The sequence below is a fragment of the Corythoichthys intestinalis genome, chromosome 20, assembly GCF_030265065.1.
Source record: "Corythoichthys intestinalis isolate RoL2023-P3 chromosome 20, ASM3026506v1, whole genome shotgun sequence".
NCBI lineage: Eukaryota > Metazoa > Chordata > Actinopteri > Syngnathiformes > Syngnathidae > Corythoichthys > Corythoichthys intestinalis.
In genome coordinates this window covers 7025989-7043603 of record NC_080414.1, presented here as the reverse complement: position 1 = coordinate 7043603, position 17615 = coordinate 7025989, and the positions used below count along the sequence as shown (strand labels likewise).

The window sequence follows — 17615 nt, the reverse complement described above, 5'->3', positions numbered from 1 at the left end:
TGAGTATAAGTCGCACCAGCCAAAAAATGCGCAATGAAGAAGGGGGAAAAAAATAAGTCGAACCGGAGTATAAATTGCATTTTGGGGGGGAAATTTACTTGATAAAAATCCAACACATAGAACATATATGTCATCTTGAAAACCAATTTAAAATAAAAATACAATAAAGAACAACATGCTGAATAAGTGCACATTATGATAATGTTACATGATGCATGAACAACGAAATGCAAACGTAGCCGGTATGTTAGCGTAACATACAGTGCCCTCCATAATTATTGGATTTATAATAATTATGTGTTTTTTTAGCTTCTAATTTTTTTTTCTAAATTATATGGGACCTTAATGGAAAAAAAGAGAAAAATCCAACCTTCAATACAAGTGTATTTATTCAGTGGGGAAAAAAATCCCACATACAGAAATAATTATTTGACATCAAATAATGTGTGTCACAATTATTAGCACCTCTGGTGTTAATACTTTGTACAACCCCCTTTTGCCAACAAAACAGCATCAGTGACCCACCCCCATACTTCACAGTGGGTATGAGGTGCTTTTCAGCATGTGCATCTTTTGTGGCACGCCAGACCCACTTAGAGTGTTTGTTGCCAAAAAGCTCAATCTTGGTCTCATCTGACCAAAGCACACGGTCCCAATTGAAGCCCCAATACCGCTTGGCGAACTCCAGACATTTGCGTTTATGCGTGTGAGTGAGGAAAGGTTTTCTCCGTGCATGCCTCCCAAACAGCTTGATGGCGTGTAGACTTCACGTCATACCCACTGTGAAGTATGGGGGTGGGTCAGTGATGATCTGGGGCTGTTTGGCTTCCAAAGGCCCTGGGAACCTTGTTAGGGTGCATGGCATCATGAATGCTTTGAAATACCAGGACATTTTAAATCAAAATTTGTTGCCCTCTGCCGGAAAGCTGAAGATGGGTCGTCACTGTCAGCAAGACAATGACCCTAAACATATGGCCAAATCTACACAGAAATGGTTCACCAGACACAAAATCAAGCTCCTCCCATGGCCATCTCAGTCCCCAGACCTCAACCCCATTGAAAACCTGTGGGGTGAGCTGAAGAGGAGAGTACAGAGGAGAGGACCCAGGTCTCTGGATGTTTTAGAGAGATTCTGCAAAGAGGAATGGCTGAAGATCCCTCTTTCTGTCTTTTCCCATCTTGTGAAACATTATAGCAGAAGATTAGGTGCTGTTTTGTTGGCAAAAGGGGGTTGTACAAAGTATTAACACCAGGGGTGCTAATAATTTTGACACACATTATTTGATGTCAAATAATTATTTCTTTATGTGGGATTTTTTTCCCCCCCACTGAATAAATGCACTTGTATTGAAGGTTGGATTTTTCTCTTTTTTTCCATTAAGGTCCCATATTGATTAGAAAAAAAATATTAGAAGCTAAAAAAACACACAATTATTATAAATCCAATAATTATGGAGGGCACTGTAGTTATTAAGAGTTATTCAGATAACTATAGCATAAAGAACATGCTAATAAGTTTACCAAACCATCAGTGTCACTCCAAAACACCAAAATAACATGTGAAATGATATAATAATGTGTTAATAATTCCACACATAAGTCGCTCCAGAGTATAAGTCGCACCCCCAGCCAAGCTCTTAAAAAAATAAACTGCGACTGATAGTCCCAAAAATACAGTATGCACCTGTAATTTACTCCAGTAATTCACCTTAACCTGCATGTCAATGGAAACCCTCGTTGTCCCAGGCAAAGGAAGAGGAGCGCTTGCAAAATTTTGCCCAACTGCTTCTGCTGGACGGCCAAGACTTGGTCCCCAATCCAGAGTCTTTGGACTGCAAGATCTGCTATACGGATATACAGCCAGGAGAGGGCGCTGTACTCAGGGAATGCCTACACTGCTTCTGCAAGTAAGAGGTCAAGGAATGTGAAAAGTGTTGGAAAGGGATATGAAAAGAGAAACACCGAATCATATGACTCTAATTTAGATCTTAATTCTGTATTGTTCCTCAATGATTAGAAATGTTTGTTTTGCTAGAGACTGCTTACGCTCCGTTATAATGATGAGTGAGGAGCCAGAAGTTGCCTGTCCCTACAGAGATGACACTTATGCCTGCACATGCACCTTGCTAGAGAGGGAGATCAAAGCTGTGAGTAAAGCAAGAAACAAATCATTGAGGTGTTCAGTGTTGTTTTTGGCAGCTCTTTTAATTTTCGTCTCGGTCTTTTGGGCAAAAATACTTATTGGTCTTAAGTCATATTTTCGTCATTTCCAAATGTTTTGGTCATCGTCTAGTTGTAGTCGATGAAATTTCACAAATTGCGTCTAGTTTTTGTCGACAGTTACTGAAAATGTTTTTGTCTGTGAAATTCAAAGTTTTAATCCCAAAATAAATAAAGGTTTCCAACAGTTTCAAATAAACGTAGACAGACAAGCACGATTGTAGCATCTACAAGAACAACGCCAACTTTGTGATGATAATACACAGTCAGCAGTAAAAGATGTAAAGTTGTACTTCTACTGACAAAATTGATTCTAGAAGTAGTTTGTTATTTGAAAATTCTAGAAACGCGTTTTCCATGTAAATTCTATACCCCCCAAAATTCGGACATAAATCTTTTATAATCAGGGGTGAAAGTGGGCCAGAACGGTCAGGAACGCAGTTCCGGTATAAGAATCAGGGCCAGAACGCAGTTCCAGTATAAGATTCAGGGTTGGTATGCTGTTCCGGTAGTCAGTGCTTTGATTCCAAAAATATGAGGGCAACTGTCAAAACGTTATGTAATTAAAAGAATTTTTTAAAAAGCATGGAGGTTTCCCCAGCTGCTGCAGTTATCTGAGTCTGACGATGATGAGTCACGTCAATGTGCGAATGCACGCAGCAAAAGCAAAATGCCTGGACTCATTTTTACGTTCAATTGGCCGACATACTGACATGTGATCAGCAGAAATAGTTAGTTCGAATTGGTTCAAATGTGCATGTTTTCTGGAACAACAACACAAAAAGGTTGAATTGATGTGACAAAAAAGGGCAATGCAACATAAAATGGATTAAATCTTTTAGAGCAAGGAAAGAGTTGAGGAGGCTTATTTATCATATTTAGTTTTATTTGCTCTGATGGGGAGGTTCAGAACATCTTAGCTGTCAATGTGCACTTTGGACCGATATTTGTTCATTTATGTTAAGCTACTTAGTCATTTCCTTATGATTTAAAAAAGTATGTTTGCGCGATCTTCAAAATATATTCCATTTCACTCTGCATAATATAAGTCGTTTGTACTTACCGGTATTTTTCAGAATGTATGTTACTTCTATCTTTGTTATTTAAAAAAAATAAACAAAAAGTAAATATTTACATTAATTTTAAGATACATCCTTTGTTCTTAAGTGGTTAAAATTGAGATTTGGCATTTAGTAAATGAGGAAATGAGGGAAAATAAAAATTAGGAGATGGAGATAGGGGTTATTGCTGTTTTTGTTAACTTTTATTTTGCAAATCATTGACAAAAATACAATTTTGAATGAAAATCAGTTTTTGTATGTTATAGAAATAACTGCTAAAACAGTTTTCATTGCATTTCAGTAGTTTAAGAGGTTTGAAAAAAAAAAAAAATAAAAATCTGGCTCCGTGCCGACCTGCCAGAACTCCCCGACGTGCAAGAAATTCTATCCACTTTCACCCCTGTTTATAATGCATAAAAATGCATCAAATACATGTTACAATGAAATTATTGCACAGTCAACATAATATTTAAGTTGTGCAAAATGCAGAAAACAAAGAATATAGTAAAGAATCAAAGTTCATACACTCATGTAAAGCTGTCGGAACACGAGGGGCAAATGAAGAGGACGCTGGGACACATACTGTAGAAGTCCCTCTTATCCAATTGGAATCCAGGAATGCTAGGCAATAGCCAATGGCAGAGCAGCTATAAGTACGTTACGTTCAGTAAACTCTGCGAGTTGTGAATACCAGCCATACAGTATTTTTGCATTTCGTACCCTGAAATTTCTTTCGTAACAAGAGGCAATATTTTAACCTGAAAATTCTGTTTGTAGAGATGTTCGTAAGTAGAGGTACCACTGTACATTATTTTCAATTAAACCTACTTAGAAGCCTCAAACTGAATGTAATGAAAAGGTTGTGTTTAGAGCTGAAACGAATACTCGAGTAACTCGAGTTAAAAAACTGATCCGAGCAATTTTATTCACCTCGAGGAATCGTTTAATTTTGCCATCTCTAAGCATCACGTTTTGCCCGGAGTACTTTTAATGCGGGACAGCGCGCTGACGTCACGTGCGTAGAGGAAGAACCAATAAAAAATTTTTAAAAAACCTTACTGCAGGCGACAGCCGCTACAAGCTACGCCAACGTTGCTAAAAACTAAGCCCGCATGATGCTTGCTACGGTGGTAGCGGGAAGCCAAGTTCTGATGCGTCTCATAGATATCATATGTAAGTAGAACTAGATGCGAAATGTCAGACAGAGTGGCGTTAGTAAACAGCCGCCATCTTAAAGCAGTAGACTACATAGCGCTAATAAATAACATTACTGTCACTAGCTCACGTAACGTTAGCCTTGCGGAGGGCTAGTTTTCTATTAATTATGACCACTGTCGATGCGTGGCTAACGTGTCTTACATACAGGCTTTATTTAATCCGTGAAAACATAGTGCTGTAGAGTGATTGGGGTGTAAAATAAAAACTTGATAATGCTAACTGTCAATTTTAGCTCAGTAGTCATTGCTGGATAAAACACCAAGTAGCACTGGTCCCTAATATGCTCCAATACAGCTGGTATCATACATACATTTATTTTGAACACTGCAAAAACTCAAAATCCTATCAGGACTTACAGTTTAGACTAATTTAAAACTAGAACTTAAAAATAGCTTGACACAAATGGAAATTCTATTGAAACACATGGGGAAAACACCTAACTTTTAAGTGATGTGTGTTATCAAGCGTAATGACATTTTTAGGTTTGAAATATATTTTTTTATAAGCTCTAGAAGTTTTTTTAAGTAAAAGCAGTGAATTAGTCTATTTATTCTAGTCACATCTGAGATGCAATTGTTGGCTGTTTTAAACAATGTATATCGAAAATAAAGACATTGATTGACTGAAAATGGTTCAATATTAGAAGAAATGTCTTGTTTTCTCATGTATATTAATAATCGCTCTTTACCTTAAAAAAAATGTTTAATCCGATTACTCGATTAATCAATGGAATTTTCAGTCGATTACTCGATTACTAAAATATTCGATAGCTGCAGCCCTAGTTGTGTTTAACATCCTCTAGACTTACTGACCAGAAAAGCCACGTGGCTTTGCTTTAGACTGGCCAGTGTTTTAAGAAGACGCTCACCATTCTGAATTTAATGCTAACGTAAATGCTACGCTAACTCTAGGATCTACATTTAGCATCTGATGATCACTCAGCGCAGACCTTTAAAGGCTAAAGCAACATTGCATATTCTCTTTTGCCAAGATAAGAATGCGAATCTTACAGTGTTTCCAAGCAAGCAAGGCTGAGCGCAGCTTATCTTGAGACACATCCTAAACTCCGGCGAGGAGGGAGAGGCGTAGCACCTGTCACATGAACGGCACGGCCCAATCATTGCCACAATGCAAGCTGACGTACTCCACGTACAGCATGAAAATGTCACGCATTGTGAACACATGACAGAAACAATGTCGCATTTTCATCTCGCATTTGTCTCGTATGACGAAAACTGGATTTCGTCTCGTTACATTCTTGTCTCCCGGGCCACGTTTTCAGCTCGTCACGTCATCGACATGAACTCCTTTGCTCCCAAAAACCAAAAACATAAATACGTTCTATTTTTAGTTGTTTCAGTGTCCTAAAGACGTATTTGTACATCTTTTACGTTTTTTTTTTTCACAAGCGAAATCTCTGGGTTCTGATGCAACTTCGCTCCAAAGCACAACGCTGAAAATCCATTTTAAAGCAATAAAACTGGCCACTGGAGGTCAGTAGCGCATTTGGTAAGAACACATATCCGACCAGGAAAGGAAGTGAATGAAGAGAAATAGTCAGGAAACAAGTTGAAAGTAAGTAGCGTGAGAAAAATGTGGAGAACAACGTCAAACACAAGGCACATGCCCACACAAGTTCCATAGGTGTATTCTATTATGAGGTAGTGGTCATTACACAGGTCCCCCCCCCAGAATTCACACACATATGACACCAGGCGTAACCCGATTTAACGGAACGGAACAGTCGGGTTGCACGGCCAGGTTGCACGGCCAGGGCGACAGCCGCGGCCACAACAGTGTCATCTCTTCTCAGTTTAGTTATGTGTAAAAAAATTGTTACTTCACAATCAAAAGCTCTATTTGTTTTGTTGTTTATGTTATTTTGTAGAAGGAAAAATTTATTCAGATGTTTGGGATGCCACAAAAGCAAAAAATAGCTGTGCTAAAGTCAAACTTGTATTTGAAATGTATACTTTTACAAAAAGCTCAATTTCTGTTTTTTCATCAGAAATTGGAAAATTGCTCCAAATAAGCTATTTTCCAATGCTGATTTCCAAAGAATGGAAAGATGAGAGTCTAATCTTTCTTTTAGTGGGTTCCATGTTAACTGTATATAGCAATAGAACAGAATTTTCTGTGGGCCTTGCAAAATCAGTCAAAATCCAGTTAAACGGCTGGAAGCGATGGTGGTTGCTCCGGTGAAAATGGCTGGGAGTGAGTGAGTTAAAAAATAGTTCGTCGACGAAATGTTTTCATTATCTTCATTCTTGACGAAAACAACACTGGAGTGGTTAATGTTCTTAATGTAATTTTTCAACATAAAATTTTGGTGGTACCACTGCGCTGCTATTCTGTTTAAACTTTTGTTTTCTTCCTCTTCGTTCAAAGTTGGTTTCACCAGAGGAGTTCGAGCGTTGGCTTCAGAAATGTCTATCTGTGGCAGAGTCCCGATGTGAAGGCAGCTATCATTGCGCCACTGCAGACTGCACGGGCTGGTGCCTGTACGAGGACACGGTTAATGTGTTTGCCTGTCCTGTCTGCACCAAGGCAAATTGCCTCATTTGCAAGGTAATAATTGCCGTATACTAGGGTTGTTCTGATCACATATTTTTGCAACAGAGTTTAAGTCACCTGATTTTGAGAATCTGCCGGTACCGATCCAATACCTCTGCAATTTATCAAGAAATAAAAGCGCATCCAAATGTAAAATACTTCCTACTTCAGACGTTATCATGCTTGCGTGATGCTATTTTGCTGTTAGCTTACCGTGACCGCTAGCATGAGGTTTCTGGTGGTGTTGTAATGTGTAGAACAAAACATTTTTTGTGTGTGTTTTTTTTTTTTTTAAACTTCCTTGTACATCTTGAATATTTGGTTGCTTTGGAGCCCTTAAAAAATATTTGAAACATAGACATGAACATAGACAGATGAGCTTATATTGTAGCGTCTACAAAGCCAACGCTAACTTTGCGATGATAATACTAGTATATACTCAGCAGGAAAAGCACTACATTATTTTCAATTAAACCTACCTAAAGGTTGTCCGAGCGTTTAACGTCCTCTAGACTTACTGGCTAGAAAGGCCAAGTGTCAGTTCTTTAGACTGGCCCGTGTTTTAAGAGGACTCTCACCATTCTGAACCTAATGCTAACGCGAATGCTAAGCTAACGCTAGGATAACATTTAGCATCTGATGATCACCAGGCATGAAAATCTCTCACCTTTCGGCAAAATTCGCCGTTTTGAAGTAAAAAAGTATGACCTACGTGAATCGTGTAGATCCGAGGACAACATTTTTAAGGGGCGTGTGGGGGGGGGGGGGGGGCATGTGCCGGTTACCTTCACGGTTTACCATGCTCTGAAAACGTCGCAGTTACAAAACCACTCAAATTTTCTGTCATACAGTAGTACGTATTCGTTATTTTTCATGTGTCAAAAATGCAGCCAGAAGTGGCTTGGCGTGGCAATTCTGTGCAGTTTGCCAGTTATTTGTTAGTTTCAGGGCTCCTGAGTGGCTAAGCTAGCGCTAGTCAATGGTGGTTGAAATCAACTCCTTCAAGTAATTAAAACCCCGCTAACTCTAATATTAAGCCTTATGTGAAAAATTAAAATTGTCAAATTCCCCCTCATGTAGACGTTTCGCCGACGAAGGACATTTTGGCAGAACACCGGAACATATTTCCTCCACACCCTTCTCACCTTTTTAACCCCTGACCCATTTTCATGCCTGGATCACTCAGCGCAGACCTTTAAAGACTAAAGCAACATTGCATATTCTCTTGCCGAGATGACAAAACAAATCTTACCGTGTTTCCAAACAAGAAGATGGAGTTCCAATTTAAACCCAAGCGGAAATGTGATGAGCAGGACAACACTGTTGATATTTCACAAAACAATCAGCAAGAGCTACTAAATTAAGGTTTCTAGCGGGATTTCCCGTGCAACAGAGGAGCGCTTAGACCACCGAACTACACTTCCACGTGACGTCGGAGTCATGATTTTCCTTATAAAGCAATCGCAACCCACATGAGTTGTCTGTAGGCGCGGTAAAACCTGAAAGGGAAACACAACTAAAATGAAAGCGCGGCTGGCTTGACCACGGAATTAGAAAACGCGGCTTACTTCAGACAGCAAGGAGACAACAATAACATAGGGATTTCGTAAAAGGGTTTATTGAAAACACAAACACGGTTGCGAAAAGGGAGACACAAAAAGGGTCTGTGACAGTAGGTCGGAATCAATTTTTTTTTTAAAATGTGGGGAAAACCGCGCTGAGAGGCAGACAGACAAACAAACAAAAACAAGGCAATGATGCAACAACTAGTAACGAAGGGATGTACAAACTGTAAAATGGCAACAAGTCAATATCTCGGCAAGCCGCCTAGGATCGGTTTAAAGACACTGCTAAAGAGGTGGAATTGGATGAAGGTCCAACGTTGGGAACTCATCCCACAGCTCTGTAACAAAACAATTTGACAAGCAGCAGAATGTGACAAATCATACCAGTCGACATACGAGCTTCGCTTGCTAGCTAGCGCAGCTATTCTCCCAGTCCAGGCCAACCACGTCATCACCCCCAGTTATCTCCAATTGTGAAGGGGTTCTTGCCTTTAGCAATACGGTTCGCGACTAGATATGATGCTTTCAGTGCATTCGCGTTTATTTCCTTGTTTGCTAGCTTTTAGCCACATATTATGCAGAATGGACTTGGTTGCATGCTCCTCTTCTGGATCAACAGGTGGCATTTTCCCCTAAAAAAAGCTGTCCAAAGACGTCGCCGCCCACAGCAGCTAACGTTACTGTCAGGGAAGCTCCAATTTGAACTCCAAGACAAGTGTTACCCTGATAGCTCGATTACAGAAATGAATACGACCCCAACCATGGATTGCTTTACTTCGAAGACTTTATAAACAAGAGCTCTCGGGTACAAAATGATGTGACCCAGCCAGGAGCTGTGATCACCCAGAAAGTACAAAGAAGTACAATAGAGGCTGGACATTTATACTGTTGAAAGGGCGGTGCCGAAGCCCACCGTGAAACGAAACTTACTCAGAAACGAAACTCATCATCTCACAAACCTGGGTATTTTTCCATACAAAAACATCTTTGAGCTGAGACCTTGATCACCGGTCCCAGCTAGAACGAAGATAAGAAACCACAGTCCTCCCTGGTATTCATTCAGGGCATATTGAACAACACAGGAACATAACAGTCCATATTTGGGCATATTGTGATGCAGTCAGATCAAGTAGTCAAGGCCATGAGAAGGCACACTCAACAGAATAATGCTATAATATTCTCATACAAAATATGATGTATAATGGTTGTGTTTTAAGCATGAATAAAATTCTCTCACAGTTACTGTTTACAATTACTGACGCTGAGCTTCAAACACCCCAGTAAGAGCGGCCAACCACTAGAGGGTAACGTACACACATGTCTACTCAGATTAGTATTGATGTGTCAAGAGGTACAGGCCAGATTGCGGTCATTACAAAATTATTCATTACTGCTAATGCACCCCCCACCCAGTGCTTGGGATTACTGGTATACGATGCTGAACAATGACTATAAAAAGTTTGATTACTGAAAAATGTGCAATTTAATTCATACTAAAACATTGCATTATCAGGCTATTCATGAGGGAATGAACTGTAAGCAATACCAGGACGATCTTGCAGCCCGCGCCATCAACGACTCCGCTGCACGAAGGACAAATCATCTACTTCAGGTTTGCTAAATGTGTAGCATTATCAGTTTTATTCATATGTCAAAGGATTTAGCGCATCTCTTATCTTGCGTTTGACTAACAGACCCTTGTGCAATCTGGGGAGGCGATGCACTGTCCTCAGTGTGGCATCATTGTGCAAAAGAGAGATGGATGCGATTGGCTGCGCTGCACTGTATGTCAAACAGAGATCTGCTGGGTCACTAGAGGGCGACGCTGGGGTCCAAAGGTACGTAGCCCTGACCTTTTAAACGCGGTGCTTTGGTTGCACTGTAATCTGTAAAATTCTCTTGTTTATGGTCAATATCTCTGCAGTGTGAGTTACAAATTAGGCTGATAAAAGTAGTAGTACTTTCTTTGGGAAGATTATGACCAAATAAACTACAGTGATCCCTCGTTACTTTGCTGAAAAGTCACGCCCTCAGTGCATCGCAGTTTTTTTTTTTTTTTCAATTAAAAGCTAAATACAGTATTTTATCGAGATGTCCCGATCTGATCACGTACAGCCTCACACCCTCCGTTCTGCTGCTTTTCTTATTCACCAGGGCAGCTGCAATTTGTTTGTTAAAATTAACGATGAGTGACAGGCGTACAACCTTTGATCTTGCCAAAGAAGCTTGGCAGCGTTGCACTTCAAAGGAGCCAACTCGGTTAGCTTGTTAAACATGTGGCGACACATCGTGTGTGTAAGTGAGCAGTGTGAACGGCTTTGAGTGGACTCACTCAATGAAGCATTTAGTAACGACAAGCATTTTGCTGCGTTATTCTTGTTTTAAAAATAATTCGGTGGGACAGTAACATGTTTAAAACTTACCCATTAACTGTGAAAACCGAGGGATCACTCTTGTACATTTCATACTATATTGAAAGAATGCAAGTGAAACAATATTTACATTAGGGATGTGACAAAATATCGAAATGGTGATGTATCGTGATATTTTGTATCTCAAGAGGTTATCACGATGCTCCTGCCAAGAAGCATTCTATTCTATTTTTATTCTATTTTATTCTATTCGATTCTAACTAAACCTACATGGAAGCCACAAACTGTATGTAAAAAAAAATGTACAGTATGAGTGTTTATCACTGGGAAGTTTCAGATTTTTTGGGCTATTCTTAGAGCCTGACCTGCAAGCAATCAGTATTTCCCAGTAAGGGTGTAACGGTACATGTATTTGTATTAAATCGTTCCAGTACGGGGTGCTCGGTTCGGAACGGAGGCGTACCGAACGAGTTTCTGACGTAATGTAACCCTTACTTTTCGAAGCTGTGAGTCGATCGGGTTACAGTTTGTTTGTGTAGATTATATTTACTCCGTCTTCTCTACTATAATGAGGACCAACACGGTAGGACAGTATATAACCCAGAAACGTCAAAGGCGTGGCAACATGGCTGCCGCGAGAACGCAGTGATACGCGGGCGTTAAAGTCAATCAGCCAATGCACACCAGTCGCAGTGCGGCCACGTGTTAGACGCATCCCAGAAGCGGCTCAACGCAACGCACGCAAAAAGAACGGCAGAGTTTATTATTTGACACGAGACGCGCCCCTCCTGCGTCAATACTGCTAGCTAGGATCGGGCAGACCGGAAATCACTCGTGTAAAAATACAGTGGATCCGGCCGATTTTCAAACTAATATGCAATCGTAACTTTTTGAGTCCATCAGATCTCTTGAGTGGTAGATTGGGGCACAGTTGACTTGTCTTTGTTGATTTACTGCTGTCTTCTCTGCTATAATAACCAACACGGCCCCGTGTTCAATACAAAACCCTCCTACCACAGCAAAATAAGTTGGAACTAATATACACATTGGAACTAAAGTTATACAGCATAAAATATACAATATAAATGAATACATCGCATTTGTAAAATATAAACACATAATAAAATAAATAATAGCCCAGTTAAATAAAATGAAATGAGCTAAACTACCTGTAATTAAATAATAAGAATAATACACAGATCCTGCTTACACAATTGAATTTATTAATTTCTGTGTTGCGCTTTAACTTGAGAAAATCCACCTATAAAGCTTTTGAAAACAGTTCATAAGAAAAAAAATAGATTCATTGAGGCATTTCATTTGTAAAATACATGTTAAAATCTTTGTCATTGGGATTGCTTTTCTCTTTAGCACAGGACTTCTTTTTTCTTCTTTCAGAAAGAAAGTTGACCAATACGCGGGGTCTGAAAGGCAAATTGTTGTTGGATTATTATCTTTAAATACCCGCTACTTTTTGAGCAGAATTCTAGCTTTGGTTAATGTCTCTATTGTTGAAAGGTGTGTAATAAACAACTAGCACATTTATATTTTGCATTTTGTTTTCTTTCCGTACCGAAAATGAACCGAACTGTGACCTCAAAACCGAGGTACGTACCAAACCGAGATTTTTGTGTACCGTTACACCCCTATTAAGTATTAATCAGTGTAATTTTAATAGGAATAAAATGAAGGGTTTCGTTTTTTCGTTTTGTTTTTGGTAAAAAGTAAACAACCAGAGAGCATACCCCCCCCCCCCCCCCCTCCCCCGAACCTCAGTATTTTCATTAAATGGTTTGGTCCACCCGGGAGCAGTGGTTTGCACTTACACCAGTCAATGACTCGAAGCGCGCAGAGCGCGGTCGTGCAAAAGTGTTTTCAAAACAAAAATCGGGTTTTCAAAAGAGGAAAGAAAAGAAACAGGAGATGGGCAGAAAAAGGCCAACAGGATGTGACAAAGTACTTCACAAAGGAAGGCTGGTGTCTTGTGTCAGTGTAATGCTGAAAATTAACCTATTATCTTAGCTCCGAAGCGAGGTCCCAGCTCACTCCGTAAGAAATACGGGATTTTCCCGGCCTCAATGAGCGACATGCACCTAATCAAAACCATGAATTCCAAATAATGACGGCATTTTTTGGTATCCTGCAGATGTTGAAAGTTGGTGTGGAAATGTTCTTTTTTAAAATCGGCTTGAATCCAGTTTGTCAAGAATTTATTGAATTTAGTTTGTCATCAATTGAATTTAGTTTGTTATCAAGGGACCTGGCTTCGGAGCTGTAGCCTATAGTGGAGATCGCGAGTTTCCAGATGAGGCTAAGCCTACTCCATAATGAGATACTGTAATTGTTTGCTAGCTAGTGTTTGGTCCACTTTTAGCTTACATTTAATCAGTACAGCAGGCAAATCCTTAGCAATCATCTTCATACTAAAACTAGGGTTGTTCCAATCATGTTTTTTTTGCTCCCGATCCGATCCCGATCGTTTTAGTTTGAGTATCTGCCGATACCGATATTTCCCGATCCGATTGCTTTTTTTTGCTCTCGATTCAATTCCAATGATTCCCGATAATTTTTCCCGATCATATACATTTTGGCAATGCATTATGAAAAAAATACAACTCGGACGAATATATACTGTACATTCAACATACATTACATAAGTACTGTATTTGTTTATTATGACAATAAATCCTCAAGATGGCATTTACATTATTAACATTCTTTCTTTGAGAGGGATCCACGGATACAAAGACTTGTAATTCTTAAAGGATAAATGTGACTTTGTATATTGTGACTAAATATTGCCATCTAGTGTATTTGTTGAGCTTTCAGTAAATGATACTGTAGCCGTTTAACTGTTCTGCCCAAATGCATAATGGGAAGTGCAACCATGACTGTGCGTAGTGGCACCAATTGATATTTCTTCTCTGCGTTGGGAAATAACAGAGGGTGTTAAGAAAAAGATCAATGACTACCTTGCTTCCCCACATTGCTTCCCACGATATTTCTAATTGTTGAGAGAGGGATTGTTAGGCTTTAGCCAATTAAAAAAAGGCTCCAAAGACTGCCAAAATTCACTCTACTTATTTTACGCTGCCTTTTAGCTCTATATATAGGTAAAACGGTGCCATTATAGATTGAATGTGACAATGCGCTAGTAGATCGTGCAGTGCATGCGTTAATTGCGTTAAATATTTTAACGTGATTAATTTTTAAAAAATTAACTACCGCCGTTAACGCGTTAAATTTGATAGCCCTACTTTAAGCCAAAACTAAAGACTCTGGATGAGTGTAAGACATTTTGTCTGTAATGTTAAATACAATTAGAAAACAATTTAATTAAAATATAGATATATATTAAAAAAGGCATGTCCGATATTTTTTTGCCGATTCCGATACTTTGAAAATGACGTGATCGGACACCGATCGATCGGGACATCTTTGACTAAAACAGTTGTATACAGTATTGTATACTGTAGTATAGTTAATTTCAAACAAAACATTTATTCTAAGTCATTCATTATTGTATTTGCTTTGAGAATATTTCTAATAAAAATATATTTAGATTGTAAAAGATGGCCTTCAGTACATTTCTTATAGATGATATCAGTCTATTCATTATTGCTCTATACGCTGTATGTTTACATAAATATATTTTCATCTTAAATAAATGCAGAAAATGCACAAATTAGCATGTAAAGATTCACCAGAATGCAGGAAATTACGTAGTTGATACTCTTAATGTGTGTGTGTGTGTCCCGGCACTGGTGGTGGGGCCCAAAGTGATATCTTTTCATGGGGCCCAAAATCCCTGGCAGCACCCCCTAGCTGCTGGGAAACGTTCATGGCAATGTTTACTAACCTGTAATTTTGTATAAATTCGAAATCACATTGGAGGTATTGCCTCCTCAGAAGCCACCCTCCGCAAACATGTTTTACATGTCGGATGGCCCTCTTCCTCTCAGCTGCAGCCGTCTGGAACTTTTTTTCCGCTGAAGTATTCCCATACTAGCGATTTCGGAGTTTCAACTCCTCCAGCCATCGTGTAGCACAGCTGACTCACTGACAGTGAGCAACAACTGGTGGGGGACCGTTCGGGACCATTTTTGGGAGCCCAAAAATAGCTAATACCACAGAGACAGTATGAAATTTTTGCAGTTTTGAAACCGTGACGTTTTCATACCACGGTACACCTTGAAACGGGTAATCGGCACGTTGACCTGAAATGCCCCAAAATTGAACTCATCGGTTGCTATTGACCACCATAGACTTCCAATTCGTTTGAAGTGGGAGCTACTCCTAATTTTATGTATTTCATGCATTTGTTTGCTTTTCAGGGTCCTGGCGACACCAGTGGAGGATGCCGCTGCAACGTCAACCTTAGAAAATGCCATCCACAGTGTCAAAACTGTCACTGAGTCCATTTGAAAGTGGTCTCCCCTGGAAACGTTTGACCTCAAAATCAAAACGTCTCGAAACAATTTCTGCCAAAAACGGACTTTCAAAAGGGTTTTACAACCCCTAGCAAAAAGTATGGAATCACCAGTCTCGGACGAGCACTCACTGAGACATTTTATTATGTAGAACAAACTCGGATAAAAAGCTTGAAAAAATAATGAATTAGTTCAAAAGTGCAGCTCTTTAGCATTCAGAAACACTAAAGGAAATGAATAAAAGAATCACTCCATTCTGAGGAAAAATATATGGAATCATGAGAAACAAACAAAGAAATAACAAGCAAAACACATCTCTAGTATTTAGTTGCAGCACCTCTGGCTTTTATGACAGCTTGCAGTTTCTGAGGCATGGATTTGATGAGTAGTCTTCATCAATTGGTTGCCAACTCTCTTTGATTGCAGTTGCCAGATCATCCTTGCAGTTCGGAGACTTGCTGTGGACCATTTTTTTCAATTTCCACCACAGGTTTTCAATACGGTTGAGATCTGGGCTATTTGCAGGCCATGATATTGACTGGGTGAGTCTTTCTCCAAGGGAATGCTTTAACAGTTTTAACGCTGTGGCATGATGCATTGTCATCTTGGAAAATGATTTCATTATTCCCAAACATATTTTCAATTGAAGGGATAGGAAAACTGTCTAAAATTTCAACGTAAACTTTAACTACAGCCATCTCCCCACGGCCTTTGCCTGACATGCAGCACATATCATCAAGGACTCAAGGGAATTTTGATGTTTTCTTCAGGGAGTTAGCTTTGTAAATCTCACTGGAACGGCATCAAACAAAAGTTCCAGCACATCACCTTGTCCAATGCAGATTCTTGACTCATCACTGAAAATAACCTTCATGCAGTCATTCACAATCCACGATTGCCTCTCCTTAGCCCATTGCAGTCTTGTTCTTTTCTGTTTAACTCATTCACTCCCAGCCATTTTCACCGGAGCAACCCCCTTCGCTCCTGGCTGTTTTACTGGATTTTGACTGATTTTGCAAGACCCACAGAAAATTCTGTTCTATTGCTATATAAACATGGAAGTTAGTTCATGTCTTTTTCCATTCTTTAGAAATATTATTGTATAAGTCAGCGATTTTTCAAGCCAAGATAAGATAAGCTAGCAGCTACCTCCTTGTGTTGGTAGGTCCGGGGAAGGCTCTCGGCTGCTCCCGGTTGAATGAGGTGGCTCCCAGTAATCTGATGAGTCCGGATCAAGATCGGTCTCACTTTGTTCATCATCATCGTTGGTATCAACCTCGGGCTCAGGAGTAACGTGACGTGAGCTCCGCAAAACGCGCTGTTGTGGCCGCCTCGGCAGACGGGGTAAACTTCTCTCTCATCACCGTCTGTCTCATCGAGATAGATTTTTTTGAATCCTTCTTTGACGATGGTTTCGTTTTTTTTTCAAAACATTCCTCCAGTGTCGTTTGCCTTTTTTCCCCCGATCGTTCTCCACATTTTTCTCACGCGTCTTCACAAGATCCCTCCAACTTCCGTTTCCTGACTATTTTTCTTCACTTCCTTTCTTGGCCCGAGATGAGTTCTTACCATATGTGCTACTGCACTCCAGTGGCCAGTTTTATTGCTTTAAAATGGTTTTTAAGCATTGTGCATTGCAGCTTAATTGCATCAGAACCTAGAGATGCTTCTTGTCAACAAAAAAAAAAAACGTAAAAGATGTGTAAATACATTTTAGGGACACTGAAACAATTGAAAATAGAACATATTTATACGTTTTTGGGAGCAAATGAGTTAAGTGTCAGTGATGGTTTCCTTTTAGCTTTCTTGTATGACAATCCCATTTCCCTTAGGCGATTTTGCACAGTTTTGTCACATACCTTGACTCCAGCTTCCTCCCGTTTCTTCTTCATTTGTCTTGTTGTACATCTTCTGCTTTCAAGACATATGGCCTTTAGTTGTTTGTCATGACATTTGGATGTCTTCTTCAGTCTACCAGTACACTTAACTTTAACAACCTTGCCATGCTGTTTGTACTTGGTCCAGATTTTTGACTGGAACAGCCCACATCTTTGGCAACCATACGTGTAGCGTTACCTTCTTCAAGAAGTTTGATTATCCTCCCCTTGGTCTCAAGAGACATCTGTCTTGTTGGAGCCATGGTTCTTGTGAATCCACTTGGTCCAGCAGCCCTCTAAGGTGTCATGAATGCAGTTT

The 17615-nt window shown here is 39.7% G+C and overlaps 1 protein-coding gene across 3 annotated transcripts in view; it reads left to right on the top strand.

The window, feature by feature from the left end:
- Window positions 1–15552, top strand: part of shrprbck1r (sharpin and rbck1 related) — a 37408-nt gene extending 21856 nt beyond the window's left edge. The window contains exons 9-14 of one of the 3 annotated variants that reach the window (XM_057824891.1): window positions 1747–1907; window positions 2036–2147; window positions 6888–7067; window positions 10131–10229; window positions 10312–10455; window positions 15324–15552. In XM_057824891.1, coding sequence (XP_057680874.1) covers window positions 1747–1907; window positions 2036–2147; window positions 6888–7067; window positions 10131–10229; window positions 10312–10455; window positions 15324–15404 — 777 coding nt within the window. In that variant the 3' untranslated portion in view covers window positions 15405–15552. The remainder of the gene's footprint in view (window positions 1–1746; window positions 1908–2035; window positions 2148–6887; window positions 7068–10130; window positions 10230–10311; window positions 10456–15323) is intronic. The other 2 variants (XM_057824893.1, XM_057824894.1) reach the window with 2 other exon arrangements.
- The last annotated feature ends 2063 nt before the right edge of the window (window positions 15553–17615 follow it).